The sequence below is a fragment of the Sinocyclocheilus grahami genome, unplaced genomic scaffold, assembly GCF_001515645.1.
Source record: "Sinocyclocheilus grahami isolate Dianchi unplaced genomic scaffold, SAMN03320097.WGS_v1.1 scaffold16.1, whole genome shotgun sequence".
NCBI classification, from domain to species: Eukaryota; Metazoa; Chordata; class Actinopteri; order Cypriniformes; family Cyprinidae; genus Sinocyclocheilus; species Sinocyclocheilus grahami.
The window spans coordinates 383,871-406,689 of NW_015505195.1; the positions used below are offsets into that span (position 1 = coordinate 383,871).

Below are 22,819 nucleotides of genomic sequence, written 5' to 3' on the forward strand. Positions count from 1 at the left end.
GAGGGTCACAATGCCGCTGATGGCATCCTCCGTGGGCTTGTCTGCACGACAGTGACACTAAGCCCATTACGTTTCCATTATGTGCCTCAATTTCCCTCAGAGCTCTTCACTTTTGACACGGACTCCGCTAAAATCATGTCCCATATTGCTCAGCTTTCTTTACTTAACGTTTATGCATTTTTACAAGTCGCCTCTCTGGATGCTTCCCTAACACCATTAGTGGCAGATGGTGGAGGTTTGTTACTCTCACTCTTTCTCTCTCTCACTGTCTGTCCCTTTCATTTTCTCTCTCTCTATTCAGCCAGTTGTCCAGCTTATAAATGGAATGGCATGTACTGGGCTACTGTTAATGCAATGCTTTACTTCACCCTCACTTAGAATTTGCCAGCCAGCAAAAATTGCTGAAAAATATCCCACTAATATCTCAAAAAAGAGGCTGTAGTAGGCTGTAGTGATGACGTATTTTTGTAGACCAATCCGAAAGTTAACATACCCTTGGTTACCTCGACAAAAACCCAATAGGATTGTGGATTCATTGGTTTTTGAATTATTGCAGAAAATAAGAACTGTGACCAACAAATGTTTATGATTCTTACACATTTTGTTAAAATGAACAACTTTTATGAATTTTGAGGCCTTAATACAGACGTAAAAAGCTAAATGTAGGCTATGAACAAACAACACCATGGTCGCATGACTTCAGCGTGGCGATCACTTCAAAAAAAATTTGAACGTTTGAGTTAGAACAGTTTGCAGGGGCGCAATCATAAAAACAACAAGACTGTGAAAGCAGCCTAGCGAGTAGATTAATTTTCCTGTTCGGTGTGATTACATTCAATGTCCCAGACAACCTCTGTAGTCCCATTTAGCCACTTGTTAAAGGTTTTACTTTTGTATTAACCATAAACCCATTCAAAAACCCACTGACTTCAAGGTGATGGAACCGGAAGTGCTAAAATGCAAGCTCACAGGTTTTTGCTTACAAAAACACGTCATCCCTTCAGCACTCAATAAGTAATTGCGTCCCAAATGGCGCACTATACACTATGCACTTATACACTATATGCATGTAGGCTACTCAGCTATGTAGTGTATAAAATAAGTAAGTGAATTGAGACGCCTCTAGTAATTGTTCTGAGAATGTTTCTATGGATGACAGTGAATATTATAAAACCACTGGATGGTACATTGACCAATCAGAATCAAGTATTCCAGAGAGCTGAGTAATAAACACGAGTTCCAGTCAATCAAAGGCCTAGGTCGTTCTGATTGAGTAGGTCATTAACTTGAGCTTCTTTATTACATCAAATGCAAATGAGAATACTGCCCACTACATCTCTAAAGTTACAGTAATACTAACATGTGACCGTTTGTCCTTGCAAAATGACCCTTTCTTTCTTTGTATGGCTGTTGAATTAAAATGCCTAACAGGATGTCAGTGAACGCCATCAAACACAAGAGAAAAATCCCCCGTCTATGCAGCCCAGATTAAATTTAGGCTGAATAACTATTTGCATGTTAATTTATTCCTTCTCACCCGGGAGGCTGAATCGCTGGCTTCAGGAAGTTCATAATAAAAGCTCGCAGATCGATGATAATGGCATTTGCGCTTGTGTTTGTCATCTTTGCAAAAGCAACAGTGCAGGAATTTGCTCAGATTTATATGTATACTAGTGCTGTAAGTGGCGTGTAAATTATCCCAACTGTCTTTGTTGCTGTTTATCTTTGTAAGACTGAACTATTAAAAAGGCTGTACATTAATGGCCACGGCAGCCCCAATCAATGGCTGACTGAAATCAGTTTGTTTGTGGCCTGTTTCTCTGCAAAGAGAACCCCCCGTCTCCTCTGTTTTCCAGTTAAGCACAGGCTGAAAACATAACCTAACCACAATAATACTACAATTTTATTGTTTTAGATGACACATTTTGCCACCTTTGTGCGTTTGAACTAATGGGATAGTTTAGGAAGTGATTTTGAGACGCATACAAGACGCAAAAATGTAATTGCACCAGGTGGTGTCTATATAGCATACATGATATATATCCAAACATAAATAGCTATATGTAGCTTTTTTGGTACATGGAATGCGCATTCACATACAAATCGAATCCATATCCGTCAAAATGCACGTGTCCAACTTGTCTTGTACATCTTTTGAATGTGGGATTTTACTCACAGTTGGGTTTTCTGGCCATTGAGAACGTCAGGCAGCCTGTTTGTCCTCATTTCACAGAGCAGTTTACAATTAGGTAACATTTAGAGGATTAGGGAAGGTTTGACCAGTGTTGCCATTAACTACAAATGTAGCTATTTTTACATTTTATTTGGCTACTTTTAGCAACTTTTGATCAGTGACACTGAACAAAAAGAGGAAACCAAAGATGCCTAGCAGTACACACATCACGTGAATTAAATTATTGCTATTTGCAATTGTTCAATTTGATAATAATAATAATAATTTAATAATTGTTCATTTATGATACACCTTGTTGTACCTGTGATTGTTGACAGTTAGTACACTAAGAAAAATATCTAGAAAAATGGAAAAGGTAGGCTTCTAGTAATTTTCCAGGACATTATCCGTTATCCATTGTAAACCCTTTAACCCGAAACACAAAATACAATGCGTAATTTAAAATGCTGGTAAAAACCTGTGAATTCTTTTCTTAGAGTGCAGCATACTGACTACTAATACACTGCTTAAAATAATTGGTCAGAATGTGTAGTTTTACTAGTTCACTAGCCAATAAAAAAACGTGTAATCCTTCAAAAATGTGTAAGTGTTCGTTCAATAATTCAATGTTGTATATAAAAAGTTATTTGTATTTTAACATTATATTATGCATTTATATTATTTTACGAACAAATCTAAATTAACATATAAAAATATATTTTTTACTGCGATTTGATTTTTTGCATCGTGATTACGTAATGACGTCATCACGCAATGACATCACAACGTCATTTAGCAACAAATCGACCTTCCTTTAGCAACTTCCCCTGAACATTAGTTGGCAACAGTTTGTTTGACTAAACAGCAATCTGCTAGTCTATGGAAGCAGAAGGATGAGCGTGTGGAACCGGCGAACAGATGTGCGTCTGATGAAAGTTTCACATGTTTGCAGAAATGTTCCTTTGTTCCCGTAAAAACCAAAACGTATGGACCCATAGAAACATAGTTTTTGTAGTTAATACCGCAAACTGAGTATTTGTTGATGTACACAATACCACCAATTTACAAAACAATAAAAAATCTGTTATTTTATTGCTTGAAATATGCAAAGTGTTCCTATTATAATACTCCTTATATTGTGAATAAAATGAAGTAATTCAGGTATAGACCCCTCGTAAACATTTTAAAGCCCCGCTTGGTCAATTTTATATTTTGCGAACAAATGGCAGATTTAATTGAGATGACAATTAAACATGGTGACATCAGTAGTTGAGTTTTATGACTTTAAACCAGGTTGCTCTACACAAAGCCAGCGTTGTGAGATTATACATTTTCTTATATAAGCTATATTAGTTTTTTTTTTTATACAATAGCCTATGTGTAATGTATGGGAATAAACTATTTACTACAAAACAACTAATAGGTGTTATACTAAGCTGTGTTTAACAACAATTCAAAATTAATAAAAGCGTGTGAAATAATAAAAAAAAAGAACATTGCAGTAACCCAAAGACGATTCGGCTTTATTTCTCCATATAGATTTGACTGTACACAATTCATACCATTGGACAGAAGGCATATAGGACTAAATTCAGTGCTCTTCCCCCCCCCCCCCCAACGATCCATAGCAATAAATAGTGCTCATGAAACAAGACTGTTGACACTTTTTGAGACTTTACAAAATCTACAGCCATTAAGACTCAACAAAGATTCAACAAAACATTATTTCTTAATGGTTATTTTTCTTTTTTCCATGTTGCCCTTTGTTAGCTTATATGTTCACTCTTTCAGCATAGCGTCATCTTTACTCAGTTTACCATTATGTGGGTCCAAATTTTCCTCATGTTTACAATTGTATCAACTCACTGTACTCTTTCCCATGATCCAACTCTTCATAATACTGACATTGGTACCCACAACAGGAATAAATAACACTCAATCCTCTTAGTTGTTGCTTAAATGTGTCAAATAAGAAAGAAAATACAGTGTAAGTTTCCCTTTCACATGTTTTGCTTGATAATAATTGGTCAGGCCATTAAGGTACTTGTATCTGTGTAATGGAAATCCAATGTTGTCATCTGCTCTGAAATAAATGACATTCGAATACATGTATGATATCCATTTTTGCTCATGGAGCAATGAGTAGAAAATGAAGGAAACAAATGGCAATGGGAAACAAAGGTATTTTGATGGTAATAAAAACCGTATCAATATCAAATATACTAAACAGTACCAGAAATAAATAGTAACTTTAATTTGAATCTTTTAAGCTAATTATTTTGTTTCATTGCTGAGCCAGAATGCCTGAAGTTAACAGAAAAACACTGAACAGACAGGAACCATTGACACAGAGATTTTTATGACAACTCAGAGCAGTGCATGCGGATTCATCCTTATTAAAAATAATTTGTATCTATTCTTCAGACCTAATGTGAAGGGCCATCTCTAGTAGAGCCACTAGAAAGTTTCAACCATTAAAATCCCAAACCCTTGTAAGTAGGAAAGATACACTTGTGCCACTTGTTTAAATATCTCTCCTTGTTCGATGCGCTCCTCTCTTTCCCATATTCAGCCTGCCGTGTGCAGTCGAGGAGGAACATACAGTAAAGTGCGTCGCGGACGGTTCTCTTCCTCATTCGGAAACATGCATGGACCCTCTTGTTCTCAAAAACGTGGTGGATCGTGATTGTTTTTCCAGGGTGGTCTGGGGTTTGAACGCCATTCGCAGCTGCACACCATTTCATGCTGGAAATCATCCAATCCAGTTTTGAGAACAATGAAAAAATATGAGTTACAAAATTATGATACAGCGCAGACATTCCACGGCGTGTTGCTCGTATCAGCGCACCATTCAGCAAGGTCAAGCCACCGTGTTAAAGTAGGTGCTATTTTGGGCCTTGCCACACAAACGTCGCCAGTTCTGGGAAAGATGTCTATAAAATCTTCAAATTTCTTGTCCATAGTACCCCACTTTCCATTATGACCTTTGACCTCAGAACTGGGAGTGGTCCATTTCATCGAGCCACGAGGCAGGGCTGGTAGGGAAGTCTGGGTAGCCCGTGCTGCTTCCTGTCGACAGGTCAGAGGTGGGTCCCCCTGCCATTGCTCTCAGAGCTTGACCTACGCTAGGCTGACTGCCCTGACCTATGATGCTGTCCATGTTGAAGCCTAAGTTGTTGAGCAGCGGGGTGTGGCCTGGGAGGGAAGTGATGGATGAGGGGGACTGTGGCAGGCCGTAGGGACTTCCTGCCCGCAGGTCATGGTAAGGCTGCCCGCCTCCCTCCAAAGAGAAGCTCCCGTTAAGCATGTTGCCGTTCGTGATGTCTCCGACGCTTCCATACAAGCCGTTAGCATGGCCAAGGTCTGACAGGATCTGGTCTTCTGTTGGTGAGAGCAGACAAAATCAGTTTCAAGATTGTTTCCACAAAAAATACAACTACACTGAAAAAAAATGGTGTAGAAACAATTTTTCACTCAGAAATTGCTAGTAAATTTCACAATTATTTACAAAGAAATGGAAAGTAACATTGAATTAACGTGAAATTTTGAAGTAGAGAGACTGAAATAGTATTTTCTTGTCATTTTTACAGTGTACATTACTGTTCAACTGGGGTTAATGTTTAAATTTTTTAAATAGAAATTAATACTTTTATTTAACAAGGATGCATTAAATAGATCAAAAGTGACAGTAAAGACATTTATAATGTTATAAAAGATTTCTGTTTCAAATAAATGTTGTTCTTTTGAACTTTGTATTAATCAATGAATCCTGAAAACAAGAGTTTCCACTGAAATATTAAGCAGCTCAACTGTTTTCAACATGGATGATAATAAGAAATGTTTCTTGAGGCATATTAGAATGGGATCATGTGACACTGAAGACTGGAGTAATGGCTGCTAAAAACTTAGCTAACAATTAAATTTTAAAATACACTAAAATAGGAAAAGGTTATTTTAAACAGTAATAATATTTCACAATATTACCATTTTTACTGAGCAAATTTGATCAAAAAGGTCAAAAAAAAAAATCTTACAGACACCAAGCTTTTGAATGGTAGTGTATAGATGCTCTTACACACAGAAGAAGAAGAATTGCAGTTATGACAAAGACCTCATAAATAACCATTTTAAAAAGGGGATTACATGCTTCTGGAAATATCTGAGATGCAATGAGCATTTGTGATTTACTTTCCGTACTCACAGGAGCGCAACCAGACTCTTTTCTTTCAACAACAACAAAGGTCCTCTCTAATCGACTAAAAGCTTCACCAATTTTATAGAGTTTGTACATCGCTGCTTTCATTTCTCGTAAACACAGCCTCTCTTTGAAAGTGGCTCTAGACTTTTATGAGTTCTCAAAACGGGCTGACAAAAATGAAATAATCATTAAAAAGAAAAAACACGTAGCAGAACCAAAAACCTCATTTGAATATTCCAAACAATCCACCTAGTGGCATATTTTCAAAATAAAAGGCAAGTTAATGCATGAAGGGAAATTTAAAAAAAAGTTTTTGAAAAGAATTCAAAGAAGAGAGAGAAGACAGAAAGCAAGGCATCATGGGAGATGTAAATAGACTTGCCTCTGAAACTAAGCTCACTATCGCTGAGTCCTGCATCATCGGCTGAGCTCTCCTTCTCCGTCTTACTGGACCCTCGATTGCGTTTGACACTTTTGTAGAACTGACCCCAGCGGTGCCGACCAGCGTCCTTCTTCAGCCGTTTCTCTTTTGCTCGCCTGTTTTGAAACCACACCTGTGCACAGACAAGCCTCAGTAAAGACACGGATAGCCATTTAATCATATTAAACTTTAGAGCTTCAATTGTGGCTTATAGTCTCACCTGCACCACTCTCATGTCCAGGCCCGTTTCTGAGGAGAGCTGCTCACGCACATGTCGTGCTGGTTTAGGTGAGTTCTTGTAGGCACTTTTGAGCGTCTCCAGCTGTTTGGCTGTGATGGTGGTTCGTGGACGTTTTGCTCCTGTCTCTGAATCATCTGTAACACACAAATTTGAAGAAATTGTGTCATTTCTGTGCTGCTAAACAGAATTGTACTTCATGCCCCTGTCTGCAATTGGTTGGTCAAACAAATAGCCCTGCCCCACTTATTTATAGATGCCTTTGCATATTAGGATAGGGAAGAAAGTATTTTTACAATATATATTATGCTCACTAAGGCTACATTTATTCGATCAAAATACAGTAGAAACCTAATATTTTGAAATATTATAACAATTTAAAATAACTTTTCTATTTGAATAAATCTTAAAATGTAATTTATTCCCGTGATGGCAAAACTGAATTTTCAGCATCATTACTCCAGTCTTCAGTGTCACATGATCCTTCAGAAATCATTCTAATATGCTGATTTAGTGCTCAAAAATATTTCCTATTATTATCAATGTTAAAAACAGTTGTGCTGCATAATAGTTTTTGTGGAAACCATGATACATTTTTATAAAAAATGTAAATCTATTTAATATATAAAATCTTCTATAACATTTACATCTTTACTGATCTATTAAGCAATAAAACAGGTGAGTATAACAAGTGAGTTCATAATATCATATAATATAATAATATCTTATAATATAATATTAGTTCATAATATTTTAAATAACCAACTTTTAAACGAACTGAAATAAGTGTCATAATGAAAAACACAAGCATAAAGGTGAAAGCTAGTATAAGCAGGACTGAACTGAACTCAAAAAAAGTGAATACAATTTTTAAATTCAACTAAACTGATTCACTGTTGAAGTGAAGCAAATTTCTCAAGCATGAGGCAAAATGTCAGGAGCTCATCTACCGCGAGGTACGAGTAAAGAAGAGTTTGTGGGATGCTTTGAGTGGAAGTGCTGTGATATGGCCAGTCGATACTCTCCTGAAACTGTCACACTGTGGCGGAAGAGGGAATAAATCTCTCCTGAGAATGGCATGCCAGTGCGAGTTATTGGGGCCCTACCATAAAAGTGCATTGCATCACTTAATATAATCAATCAACAGCCCACAGAAATCTCCATAAATACAGTGTGAGGGGCTTTCAGAGGCAGATCCATGAGAGGTCAGATCACCGAGGGACTTAATATGCCAGACACTGAGACCCCACTAGACTGTAGTTAATGATGATTTTGTCTCCTTACTACCATCCTGTTGCCTTCTCTGATCTCTCGGTGTCTCTGTATGATTGTAAAAGAAGAAGTTAATTACACTATCTCCTCTCCTGAACTTTGCTGTCAGAATGATTTCCAATTGGGACTGAAAATCCAGTGATGTGGGCCAAGTCTGGGACAATGCATCTATATACCACCAGTTCAGGAAACAACTACAATTCTAATGGGTCAGTAGCAACCGGAAGAACTCATGTATATACATATATTAATTAATTAATTAAAATGTAATCTATCTATCTATCTAGATTCTGATACAGACGCCTGACCGCTTTTATAGAAATATTTCTCAAATTATAACACAATCATATTCATTTTTTTAAATGTTACAAAACTCAAAATGTACCACATAACAGGAACAACCAACTGATGGTTCAAGAGGGCATGATTTACACAGATCTCAAGACAACAGCTCACCATTTTGTTTGGCTGTTTCATAGTCCTCCTTGCACACGAGCCTCCCGTCCTCCATGAGGTAGAACTCATCACCGGTGGCCAGCTGCCTGCTGCACATTACGCAGGCGAAGCAGTGAAGGTGGTACACAAAGTCCTGAGCTTTCCGGACCACCTGCGTCGGGGGAATCCCCTGCTGGCAAGATGCACATTTTGTCCCAAAACGTCTGCAGGTACACAAATAGAGCCACCTCAGTTTGAAACAGATTCAAATTCAGGTATTATGCCTTAATCACCAGCAAAACCTGCCACAAAGATATGATTCCTATCTTCCTTTGAGCCATGATTTTCACATGTATGAAGTATTCTGAAGACATTCTTTTATGCCTAATCCTGATTTTAAGGTGACAATTATTGCCAGCGACAGAAGAAAATGCAAACATGACCCAGATGTTTTCTGCATCTATGGGTGTTTTAATATGTCCAAACAGTGACAGAAACTTACAGATTTTGTGAACAAATGCTTATTTATAAACTTGTTTATGTAACACTTGTTTATGTAATATATATATACACACACACACACACACACACACACACACACATAAAGTCACTTGTGGTGATGTCTGTTTTTAATGCTACCTTTTGTTATTTTGATAAGCGCATTAAAGCTGATACATATATCATTTGAAAAAAAATTATTTGTGAAAAAACTGATGGAATATAAATAATTATGTATATACATAATAAATAATATTTTAAAATTGTATTAAAATAAAGTTTCTATTGTTATTTTTTAACTCAGCATCAAAATGAGGTAATATTACAATTTTTTGCAAATCAGCAGATTCTTTTTCAAGTTGCAGGGCTGTTATTAAATGCTGAAATGAATATTAGTTAAGATCATTAAATGCTGTAGAAGTATTGTTCAGTCTTAGTTCATGTTAACTAATGTTGTAAACCAGTTCATGTTGTTGACAATTAAAACCTTACTGTAGTTACTTTAAGTGTTACCCAAATTCATTTTAGAGTTTAAGCATCCTTATATCTTGAATTTAACTGTGGCTATTTTCATAAGCAATCTTTTTATAACTGCAAAGGCTGTAATAAGTTACAAAAGCTCAGAATACTATAGAAGGCATGTTTGATTGTGCTTGTCATGTCCCTGGAGTTAACAAATGGTCTTGATCAATGTAGCAGAGGCAGAGGATTCACAGGAGAGGGAGAGAGAGAGAGAGAGAGAGAGAGAGAGGCCACTAAACGCACGTACAGAACGCCTCATAAAGCACTGAGTCAGAATAGGCTGTAAATCACAGTGTGAATACTGCTAAATAAACTCTCCTTTTACTTAACCAAGGTGAAGTTTTTGCAGCATTAACGGGAAGGCGAGCCCCCGCCCCCTCGCTTGTGAACTGCCAGCATTTCCTCCTCCATCCCCCTCTCCATCCTTCTCAGCAGCACCACCACAGTCTTAACATTAAAATGCTTCCTTTTGTCCCCACGGGCTTGCTAATAAAGTTAGCCTCCACTCTGAGTCTTGCTAACGTTTTAGGTCTCATTGAAGCCTGTGACATTAAAACCTCTCAAACATGATTTGGTAAAAGCCACTACTGATCCTGTTTTGGATAAAAGTCAAACTTAATTTCCTTCCTTAAAGCCAAGGGGAAAATCCAATCGCAAAAAGAAGAAAAGAGGAAAGAAAGCAGGGGAAGACACTGGGAAGAAGAGCAAAAACTGCTTTCTTGAGTTCTTATATAGCACTGGGAATTGAATTTGGGAACATGCAGTCTTTGTGGCCGAGTTCCAGCACACTGTGCTTCCTAACCTGACATGAGAAAAATTAAACACAGCACTTTATTAACCATGACAGAGAATCTATGTGCCAACCTTTCCTTGAACATACTTCCACACTGACACACACACACATGCTAGTGCCAAACAGCACTAAAAAGCACAAGAAATCAGATGTGAAGAGATTTGACAAAACTGTTGTCTTGCAATCCAACTTGACATGGTCTGATTCGGTCTTTTCCATTCTTTAGTGACTGAAACAATATTAAATAACATCTCTCATCATATTATATACATTGAAGTAATGTACAACTATCGGCCTACATAAAATGTTGCTCCATTAATGACTTAAATTATGCATTTATTTAATTGGACAGGCAAAGGTTGAATGTCTTCTATTTGTTTAGTTATTTGATCTCTATTTATCATATTCATAAAAATTATTATTTATTTTTAAAATATGAATCACATTTTGTTTTGCATTCATCAAGTGCTTAAATATTTATCAGACTGATTTAGGCATTGATTTGTATTGTTTAGCATCATAAAATGTATTAAACAAAAATCAAACAGAGAAATTAGGATGATAGATAGATAGATAGATAGATAGATAGATAGATAGATAGATAGATAGATAGATAGATAGATAGATAGATAGATAGATAGACATGAAACATTGCTATAAGACATAACCTGGTGGGGAAAGGTAAATGCTAACTGAAAAAGGGAGCATGGACTCACTTGAAGAAATCCTCTTTGCAGTAGACATTCCCCGCGCGAGAGAAACACTTGTCTGCCAGGAGCGCGTGACAGTCGGCGCACTTGAGACATTTTGAGTGCCAATGTCGATCCAGCACCTTCAGAATAAACTTATCCAGGATGTGTTGACTGCAGCCTGCGCACTGAGGGATCTCTGGAGAAACGCACGGTCAGAAAGCGATTAGGGTGAAATGTGCTTACAGAAATAGAATACAGAACTTGATTTTAACATAGTAAATAAGCTAAGACTTACTGACAATTCTAATAGGTTTCATAATTTTAAGTCTATAACAAATATGGGTACATTATATCATGCTGGAGAGCCTTATATTGCACATTCAAATGAATAGAAATGTCGTGAATTTACGGTTCAAGCTTCATATATAGGCCTATTCATACACTCTGTAATAATCTAGGGTATTGACGCAGTAACGATCATACTACAGAAAGTTCTTAAGTAAAGTGACATGAAAAAATGTAGCATGTTGCTTAGCCTACTCCGCTCGAGTGCATTATTTAGAAACGTACAACCTTTTTGTTGCATTAAAAAATAATAATAATAAAACCCTGTAAGTGATGGGGAAAATACTGACGAAACCTGTATTTTCTAGAACATATACCTGTAAAACCTGTAAAAAGTCATTAACATTTAATATTTGTAAAAAATTAAAGGACATATCAATAAAAACTCGACAAAGAATCATGACGACAGCACTGAAAAAGACAACAATAAATACAAATAAAAGTATACTACTAATAATATCATGCTAATGGAATTATTATAACAAGTAATACTTGTAAAGCAATTTGTTAAACAAATGCTATTTAATTTTGATCAAATGTAAATGATAATTATTAGTGTGTATATGTGATTAAAGTACGTTAGCGATTATTGTGACAGCAAATTTGGAGTAGCTTCCACGAGACAACCTATGGGACCGGTAAAGCCTGGCCAGGTGAGGAAAGATGTCCATTTGTTGGTAAATAATCAATATCTCATAAGAAAACAGGGGAGGACATGAGGACATTGAGATTGAAATTATATAACTGGTCCATCGATTCTTTAAAAGAGACAGTCTGTCACTTCAATTACTGTTGCTCAAGAACAAGTGCTCGAACAAAACCCAAATCTACAAACAAACATGGATTAGAGTAAAGATACATGCAATTTATATTATTCGGTAAAATGGAAGAAATCCGTTTAAGCGTTCAGACAATAACAGCAATATTCGGTATAATTTCTTCAAATCACAATATCATGACATTTAATATCGATATTCGACCTCTGATCTTCTATTCTTTCTGTCGTCAAGTTATCACACGTACTGTTTTAATGGATTCAACATAGGCCAGATATTCTAATATGACACACGAGGATATTATTTTCGTCAAAGAAAGAATTTTGATTTCAGCAGGTGCTTAAATGCGTAATCACATGAATAGTGTTTATGCGTCATGTCAACGTACGGCAAATGTCTCAAAGTTCATCAAAATAGACCTCTACAGCAACCATAGCCATATTAATAATAATAATTTTAAAAAAATGTATAAACTAGTAACACAATGACAGAACAATGTTACCCACACAAATACTATCAACAGTATAATAATGCGGTAAACAATAACTAAATAGCATACATTTTCAAATAAAATACATAAACACGTAAAATAAGTGTAAATATCATATCAAACATTAGTCTACTTTTTTAAATAGAACGCAAACAAACATGTTTCTGTGAAGGCCCCTTTCCCATAAATTAACAGGCATTATGTATTTCATTTTTTTAAATTTTACCTAATACATATTTTACCATAAAAGTGAATGTGTTGCCTTGTTAAATATATAGGCTATATATATATATATATATATATATATATATATATGTATGAATGTGTGTGTGTGTATTCTGTAAATTATAAGGTAATTTATACTTTTTAAGTGCCATTAAACTACAATTTATTTTCCAGTATTTTCTAGTAGAATTATATATTTATTGTATTTTAAAATATAAAATATATTTACCGTTTCTGGTAAGTTCATTTAATGTACGTAAGGTACGTACGGTAAGGTAATTAGCATTTTGTACCGTAGCATTTTACGTTCTTCTTCCGTTAAAATGCCCGTGTTCATAATGCCGTGTGACTGTTTCTTACAGGCTCGTGTGGTGCTGAAGGAACAGCGCCCAGCACAGCTTCACTCACTCAACCGCCTTCAGCTTTTAACGCTCATTTACTCTAAAGGATGTATTTGATTAGCCAGTCAATTAAGAGATGGCTACCATGGCAGGCCTTCCTGGTATATCTGAAATATACCAATTAACTCTCGTTTCGTCCGATACTGGAGTTAAATCTTTGTTTTAGCCTATCATTCAACGCATTCTCATTTAGATCTCGTTGTCGTGCAGGCTTCTATTTTCGAATGTTTTCTTTTTTCATAATTACCCATATGTTGTTTTAAAAGCACCTTATTCGTTTGAATAATAATATTTAGAGCCATGCTGCAAGAACAGATTATTCTTTAAAACAATCCTCACTTAATCCATCATTTATACGCCAAGGGGGGTTGAGTAGCAATATCTTTTAATCTACTATCATTTAATGAAATTAAGCATTCGCCACTGACAGACCTATATATATTACCTGCTTAACCTTTTGGCCATTCTTCAAAAAAATGAAAATAAATAAAGTGGTTCATTTTCTTTCAAATTATTTTCCAGCGTTTTATTCAGTTAAATGCCCTTTGTTGTTTTATTACGCACGGATCTAGTGACTACAAATATGCTTTCTCTTCTTTACAACAGATAATTGCAAGAACAGGTCCGATCTGAACAAGATGAAGTCCATCTGTACATTTCTGAAGCTCGCCTGTGAATAATTAGGTCAGGAATTTATCCAATTCAAACTCCATCTTGATTGTGAGATCAGATATAGGCCTAACACAGATTAACTTGCGACTGATAAGGACCAGATGCGAATATTATAGGCAATGCCATTTATTTTAATATTAAATGTTCATGTACTGTATCTAGATGGTCTTATAATCTCTATTTCACTGAGACAAATAATATGCACTCTGCTCCATTTAACCACTGCGTTATATTAAAATCGGATTCATTGTTTTTTTGTTCTTTGTTTAGTTTCTAGGACCTTTTAGACATGCTGTTCCCTAACCACCACAACACACACAACTTAAAAGAAGTGCAATGTAACACAGCCAGCTGTGTCATCTAACATTAGTCTGACTAACAAACAGTCAGGCTGGGTTAATTTTTTTATTTTATTTTGTGATGTTATAAAGCACTGCATTTTTACGATGCTATAGCATGGAACGTGTTCCAGAGCTCAGTTACGACCAGATTCACGAAGAAAGAAAAGAACATTAATCGGTTCTTACAAAATCATATTTTGGATCTAATGCACGAGATTAAACCAGAATTGGACGATATCTACAGTTAAAGCTATTTACATAAAGAATAAAGCTCTATGCGTCTGATCAAATTTGACCACCCAGATAATAACTCACATTTAATTCCCCAGTGGAGTTTAATTAAAAGCTATATGTTATTCAACAGTGGTGGCCTGTAGACGCCCGGGGGAGGCCTGCCAATTTTCTGATGAACTAATCAATAAGCAGAAGAAAAAGCCCTTACGTTGCAGTGGCACTCCGAGGATGTCCGGCAGACCCTTCACCGCGCTCTCGCCGGGCAACACAGCCGCACTTTGCATCATTTTCATCCAGTCCGATAAAACGCGCACATGCACCCGCTCGCGGAGGTCTGAGAATCTCAGATGTGCGTAAAATAATTTCTCTCCCCGGATAGTGTCCTTTTACAGTCCTCGCGCCTGTGGTTATCCTCGTGAAATAGTCGGGCGCCCGTGCGTTCTTACGCTGTGTCACACAACCCGCTTGATTCATTCACACTGCAGGGGCGGCCCGACCGTCACTCCCCCGGGGAGCCAATGGGAGGCGTGGACTGGAGCGAGAGGGGCGGGAACTTGTGCGCCTTGCGCTCTCAGGTAAGTAGAAAAAGCGATAAGGAAGTGATGACGATAAATACAGTGGCACTACTGAAACCTCAGGATCGGAAGTGACCTGGCAGGGGTCAGTCAAGCAATAACGTAAATATTAGGCCTACGTGAATATTTAACACGTAGTTTTAATTCAGCGTTGCTTTAGTGGCGGCCTACATTGGGATATGTAGCATATGTAGGCATAGCCTAGCTAGACTGTAAAAATATTAATAATTTAAAAAAGTAGTCAAATATTAGTAAACCTTGTTAATTGATTGCCTTCTAAGTTACCTTAACATATAGGCCTACTGTAAAATTACAAATAATAATAAAATGTTAATTATTTTAAAAGATAAAGAAAACGAAAAAGGAAAAGAATACGAGTTACAGTTATAAATGATCCTCCACGTTCTGAGAACATTTCAACAAGGCAATATATAGGCTAGGCTACTGTAAAATAACACAAAAACAAATTAGCCTATAGCGAATTCCAACCGTGAATTAGATTAGGCCTACTTTTTTTTTTTTTTTTTAAAGTAGCCTAGTGTCTTTTAATCTATTTTTAAATCTAATAACCCCCTTTTCCTTACATGTTACACAAAATAGCTCTCTTAATTTTGCCCTGTTGACCTGAACAGTTCACAGAACAAACACGCCCAACAGTGCCTGGAATACGTTTGCTAAAAACACAAACTCAAGTAAGCCTTTACGTTGTTTACCAGCAGTCTCGACACGGTCTATCCTAACAGGACTCATTTCATTCGAGCTTTTCTCCCTCCGGAGAGAGCGGAGTTCAAGCGAGATGAACTCAATCTTCACTTCCAATTCTCTTCATGGACAGTATAACGCGGCGCGTGAGCTCGCGAGCTCTGACAGCCACCCGCTTCAGAACGGAGCAGTCAGTCTCATCATCGTCAGTCTCGCTGCTTTTGTATCACGTGTGTCTTTTAGGCTTTCTTTTCTTATACCTCACTCCTCTCGCGCTCAATCAAATATGTTTTATGTTACGATATATGCTCTAGAAGCGCCGAGATGCGCGTAGAATCAAGAAGATATAGTGAACGGCTGGTGCGCGACAGACAAACAAATTGTAGTTGGCTGTAAACAGAAATTTGACTGGCATTTATAAATTATAAATAGTATCTATACATTATTTTACATTTTTAAAAAGTTTAAAAGAAAGGTTAAGCCAAGTCTTTCAAATGGCTTTTAACTAGTTTCATCATTTCATAATTCGTTTCAATTCTATCCAAATGCATTATGTAATTCTATCTACCTTCTAACAAACAATTCTACCGAACACACAACACTTAACTGATTTTATATCTCTCAGTCTGCTGGACAGTCTTGTTGAAACCAGTTTAATGCCCTATTTCAGCATATTGTACTTTGTGTACTGCTCCTCTGTGGGTTAAGTTTAAGAAAGAGAGCCTATATGTAAGCTTCAGGGTGCGTACAATGACTGTATGAGGATCCTGCTGAAAAAAACAAGATGGAGCAGTGCAAGTGATTTATTCTGTACAATCATTCCCTGCATTAATGAGAAATTTGATGTATAGTACTGGGATATGTAGCATATGTAGGCATAGCCTAGCTAGACTGTAAAAATATTAATAATTTAAAAAAGTAGTAAAATATTAGTAAACCTTGTTAATTGATTGCCGTCTAAGTTACCTTAACATATAGGCCTACTGTAAAATTACAAATAATAATAAAATGTTAATTATTTTAAAAGACAAAGAAAACGAAAAAGGAAAAGAATACGAGTTACAGTTATAAATGATCCTCCACGTTCTGAGAACATTTCAACAAGGCAATATGTAGGCTAGGCTACTGTAAAATAACACAAAAACAAATGAGCCTATAGCGAATTCCAACCGTGAATTAGATTAGGCCTACTTTTTTTTTTTTTTTTAAGAAGCCTAGGGTTTTTTAATCAATCATTCCCTGCATTAATGAGAAATTTGATGTATACATTTATTTGTCGGCTGGACGATTCACATAATAATATTATAATGTTGTTGTCCAATCCTAGGCTTACTGATGAGCGATATTAGTCCTCTATGAGGAAGTATTGTATAACTGTCTTTTTATTAATGTGTATTGTTTTGGTTTGTGTGTTTCTTGCTAATGGACCTTGTGTCTGGAAATACAAGTTGAATAAAAAAAAAGTTACATTCTATACAGATAAGATCATCTCGTTTATATACACAGCGTATTTCAATCCTGCTTGCCTGTGTAAAAATCGAGTATACAATTATCAATCATGGACAGCTATGTTACAGGGATCTGTAAATAAGACGTGGATGTCATCAAAGTCCGATTATTTCAAGTTTTAAACAACGCAACCCCGTCCACAGTCTTGCTTATGGCTCCAGTGTAATTTGTTACATTCTATACAGATAAGATCATCTCGTTTATATACACAGTGTATTTCAATCCTGCTTGCCTGTGTAAAAATCGAGTATACAATTATCAATCATGGACAGCTATGTTACAGGGATCTGTAAATAAGACGTGGATGTCATCAAAGTCCGATTATCTCAAGTTTTAAACAACGCAACCCCGTCCACAGTCTTGCTTATGGCTCCAGTGTAATTTAGTTAAATGAAAGTGATCATCAAGCTGATTAAACAGTGGCAAACACAGCAGCCCTCGAGCTTCACCAGATTCCCTCTCGATGGGCTCAATGCTGGACATGGGAATTATCCCGGGCCACGCTTTTGATTTTCATTTTGATTATGGCGAGGAGGAGTTACTATGCAGATTATTCAATTACGCTGATGGTGAAAATGTGAATTTAGTCTTACTCAAACAGAACAGGGGAGCAAATGCTCTTAATGCGCAATGTGTTGCCACACGATTAAACGCATTAATCCACATATAGGCGAGTGGACGCGTTTGCACGAGCGCGCAGTTCTTTTGCATCTCAAAGTCAGTTTAAGTCACTATAAAATTCACTAAAGGGCACCTGTCCGAACAACGAGAGACCTCTGCACTATAACTCAGCGAAAGGGTGTGACTCCCGCTGACCCGAGAACCTTTAATTACTGCCAGTATTTCACAGTATCCGCGTTCTGACACCTGCTCCATCATATCAGTAAAACGCAGGTCTCTGAACGCGATCATTAATAGATCCGATTTCAACCTCTCAACCTTCACCTGTGAGGCCATTGAGCTTATACTTGGACAAATAAATGTGAATATTACACTGAAATACAGAAGGAAATAAAATCAGGACCATAAAGTAACACTTTATATCATTGTAATCAAATAAAGCATCCCTGATGAGAGACTGTACGAAACGCAATCAGTTCAAACAATTATAATTAGCTGCAGGGGTGAAATAACCATCATACATGCCCCCCTTCCATCCTCAGGTGATAGTAAAAATCAACTGAATATATGTAGAAAAACGCATTTACATAGAATAAAAATTGTATTTGATTATGTCTGGTTTATAATGTGATTTAGGCTATGTTAAATATAGTATCATCTGAATCAGCAGGTTAATTTGATATGCATCATCCACACAAACTTTTGTAAATATACATCCTTAAAAAAGAAGCAAGGGAAGAAAGAAAGAAATATGTCTGACCAGACGGGAAGAGTTTCCAGTGTACTTGTACTTAAGCAACAAATATTGCACAAAATGGGACAGTGTCTAAATGTTTCTAATTCTGTTTATTATTTTGACTTCAAATCTTTTTAAGATTTAAAGATAGAATTAAATGACATTGAATAGTGATGACGGATGACACAAAACGTCCTTGCTTTCCATTAGTACTAGCTACAACTCACAACAGCGCTCTTTCTACTTGTCTGTAATTTACACCCTTTAGGCAGAAGTTGCCAATCTCTAAAACTTGAATTTTCTGCAAACAAATACGAGAATATTATTCTTCTGCTGACACAAAGAAATCATTCTCAGTCTCCCATACTGAATAATAGCTTACATGCCAGATGCAGTGTTTGTTGTCATTTCTTCAGTTTGTTAATATAAAAGCATTTAAAGACAGTTTCATGCACAAAAACATCTTAAATACGATTCGAATACGACACGAAAATAAAGAAAGTTTGCATCTACACATCTACGCTCTCTCTACGAGCTGGACAGCGCTCGAGCAGGAAGTCGAAAATCTGGAATTTTTGTTCCACAAATACAAAGAAAGACAAAAACGTTACCTGTCTACATCAGTCTGGTGGCTTCTATTCCTCGAAAAGAGTAAATAAAGGCTGGAACGTCAATGTCAGAAGCCCCCCCCCATCTCCCCTGCAAAAGAAAGACAGAAAGAGACGAAGACCTCAAGAGAGGGCAACAGAGAAAATTAAATTGCACTTGGGGGCAAATTCTATTAGGGAATAGTTATTGTCTCTTGACAGGTCCTGTCCATTTACGTAATTAGTTGAAGTACGAGGTTCGGCATTGTTTAATCTGAATCAGAATTCAGGTTTATTGGCTTAAGTTACACTTAGCAGACATTGGTGGGAAGCTTCAAAAATCACACAGTTAACATGCTATATCAGTCAGTTATACAGAACATTGTATACTGACAATATACTCAATATATACATCTAGTAGTCAATGTGCAATGTACAATACAACAGATGCATACAATACAATAAAATGCATGTTTAATAGTGTACTGGATGATTGTGTAATTGTATAAATGGAATCAAATAGTACATTTTAAGCATGCAAAACTTAAAAAAATTAACAATGACCCTCCAAAACCATGCAACACAGTGATGGCTGGCCATTGTAGATCAGGTCAGGGAAATACATTATAATTGGTTAAGGGGTAGATCTTGTTAGATATTCAATTAAAAGGCGACGTGTTCCACCTTAAGCTTACCATTAAACAATGAAGGATCCCCTGTAATGTTTTTACTTGCAATCGATACCTTTATTTAAGTGGGCTCCCATGAAACGTAATGATTCTGATCTTATGCATGATTTTTATTGTTATTCAACTGAAGAAAATACTTCACATTTAATAGTATAATTAGATATGCACTGAATAATACTAATGTACACCATGCACTTCTATGTAGGTCCAATTGTTTGTTTTTCTGATAACATGAATACACATTGTAATTGGTATTGTTATTACTTACATAGAGCCTAATATTTGTTACATGGCACTGTAATGTTAAAGGAATAGTTCACCCTAAAATTAACATTTGCTGAATGCGTCACCCTCAGGCCATCCAAGATGTAGATGAGTTTTTTTCTTCATCGGAACAGATTTGGAGAAATTTAGCATTCCATCACTTGCTCACCAATGGATCCTCTGCAGTGAATGGGTGCCGTCAGAACGAGAGTAAAAACAGCTGATAAAAAGTGAAAAGCTAAGTGAAAGACGTTTTTAAATTCAAACTGTTGCCTCCCTTCTAAAATATGAGTCCTCAAGCCATAATATTGCTTCCTCCAGAAAAAGTTGTCCTGTCTGATTCAGGAGAGAAATATGCACAGATCAAGCACTGTTTACAGGCAGAAACATTCTAAAACTGTTTTAAATAAATATGCCGGTGGATAAGAGAGGACAACAGGTGATGGACTTTTTTTCACTGGAGGAAGCGTTATTAAAGATTATGGACTGTTATTTTGCCCAGAAGTGATGGTTTAAAGTTAAAATGCCTTAATGATGAACTTGTTTCTCAGAAAATGGACTGGATTACTTGTGGATTATCGTGATGTTTTAATCGGCTGTTTAGTCTCTCATTCTGACGGCACCCATTCACTGCAGAGGATCCATCAGTGAGCAAGCGATGTAATGCTACATTTCTCCAAATCTGTTCCGATGAAGAAATAAACTCATCTACATCTTAAATAGTCCAAGGGTGAGTATATTTTCAGCAGATTTCCATTTATAGTGGGAACTATTCCTTTAACTATTACCAATACAAAGTCACATATCCAGACAAATGAATTAATCTGCTTCTTAATTACAAAATCTTAAATTGAGGTGACTTAAGACAGATTGGGAAAAAGAGAAGGTCATTTAGCTGGTACTATATAAAATTGCTTAAACGACACTGATGAATATCTTTGAAGCATCTTCATGGAGATTACATTTCCGGTGTTTGCTGACAAGACCGTTCATTCTGCTTCATTAACGCATGTTGATGGACATGCTCTGGAAGCTATCCAAACTCATCTTATTGACCTGTCCTATGAGAAGAATGTAAGCTTTCAGGATAGAGGTTAGACTTGTGCTGATCTCAGACAGCCTTCACCACACTATTCTGCAGTCTGTATATGAAGGCCAGTAACACTGATCTCAAGTCAGCTGATCCACAGCCCTATAGCCTACACAGTTTACAACTGCCAAGAAGCTGTGCATACAGTGGTGTGAAAAAGTGTTGGCCCCCTTCCTGATTTCTTATTTTTTTGCCAACTTGCTTTCATATGGCATTGGGTCAAAGGATGATAATGTAATATACCTGAATAAGGTAATGTATCTTTAATGTTCCAGCATCACAGTGCTCCTGTGCACAAAGCAAGGTTTATCAAGAAAAAAAAAATCACAAAAATCCAGACCTGAAATCCTCAGGGATGAAATGGAACAATGAATGTGATCTAACATCACTGCCTGACCTTAGTGTCTGAATGGGACCAAATACCTGCATTCATGTTCCAAAGCCTTCACAGGAGAACAGAAGCATTAACAGTAGTAAAGAAAAGACAGACTTACTATCAATGCAGTTTTTGATGAATAATAACCAAATACCTTTGGTTATGTAGTATGTAGTGAACTCTGTGAAATTTCCTTGTGCTTGTTACTTTCAAAATATACACTACCAAAACAAAAGGAGAAACTAAGAACCTTTTAAAATAATAATTTAACCTGTATAAAATCCTAGACAATATAATTTAATCTCTTTATGTTTTTTTTAATTTAACCTTTCAACCAGATTTGGGGGGCTTATATAAAAAATCTCATTACATGGATTCACGACTACGAGGACAAGAGTTCAGATTCATGCACATGTCCTTTGTAATTCATAGTTATTATATATATATATATGTACAGTGCACAGCATAAATGAGTACACCCCCTTTGAAACTTAACAAATTCAGAAATTACTCTTTGCTTAGAAGACATGTTATGGATTTTTAGAGATATAATATTCCAGCAAGTCTGCTTGATCATTTACCAAAGAAGAATGTTAAAATTATTCAAGAAAATAAAATTTTCTTATCAAAGTGATAAAATGTTGTGTTGCAAAAATGAGTACACCCTCTTGAAAGTTACTTAATAAAAAAAATAAAAAATTCTGGCGTAAGGTTGAGGCAAGTATTGATCAACAGGTAAGTATGTTGAACCAAAAGGTAAGTAATTTATTGATAATTAAGTGTTATATGGCCCACTGAATCATACTCAGACTTAATGCTGACAACAATGAAACCACTTGAGAGAGAACTGTCAGGAGATTTACTTCTTAGCATAAAAGAGGAATACCAAATTATTGTTTTAAGTGTGAAAATATAGCCAAAAACAATGGACTTGTGAAAAGGCC

General features: G+C 36.4%; 1 protein-coding gene across 2 annotated transcripts; it reads right to left on the reverse strand.

The window, feature by feature from the left end:
• Positions 1-3,695: 3,695 nt before the first annotated feature.
• On the reverse strand, positions 3,696-19,561 carry LOC107550233 (LIM/homeobox protein Lhx4-like). 2 transcript variants are annotated; one of them, XM_016231481.1, is made up of 6 exons: positions 19,481-19,561; positions 11,267-11,438; positions 8,759-8,927; positions 7,013-7,167; positions 6,754-6,925; positions 3,696-5,554 (listed from the first exon to the last, which is right to left on the reverse strand). In XM_016231481.1, exons 2-6 carry the CDS (start codon positions 11,354-11,356, stop codon positions 5,166-5,168), a joined length of 975 nt encoding a protein of 324 aa, XP_016086967.1. In that variant the 5' UTR covers positions 11,357-11,438; positions 19,481-19,561; the 3' UTR covers positions 3,696-5,165. The 2 variants fall into 2 exon arrangements, with proteins under 2 accessions (XP_016086967.1, XP_016086962.1); XM_016231476.1 differs by lacking the exon at positions 19,481-19,561 and adding an exon at positions 14,935-15,159 and having other exon boundaries at positions 8,759-8,961.
• Between the last annotated feature and the right edge of the window lie 3,258 nt (positions 19,562-22,819).

Excerpts from the sequence above, each read along its gene's own strand:
- LOC107550233 (XM_016231476.1), bottom strand. The coding sequence starts at position 15,019 with ATGAAAATGATGCAAAGTGCGGCTGTGTTGCCCGGCGAGAGCGCGGTG. Across the intron at positions 8,962-11,266 it reads TGCAAAGAGGATTTCTTCAA|ACGTTTTGGGACAAAATGTG; the intron begins GTGAGTCCATGC and ends GTGTACCTGCAG. Across the intron at positions 5,555-6,753 it reads TAGTGAGCTTAGTTTCAGAG|AAGACCAGATCCTGTCAGAC; the intron begins GCAAGTCTATTT and ends TCTCACCAACAG.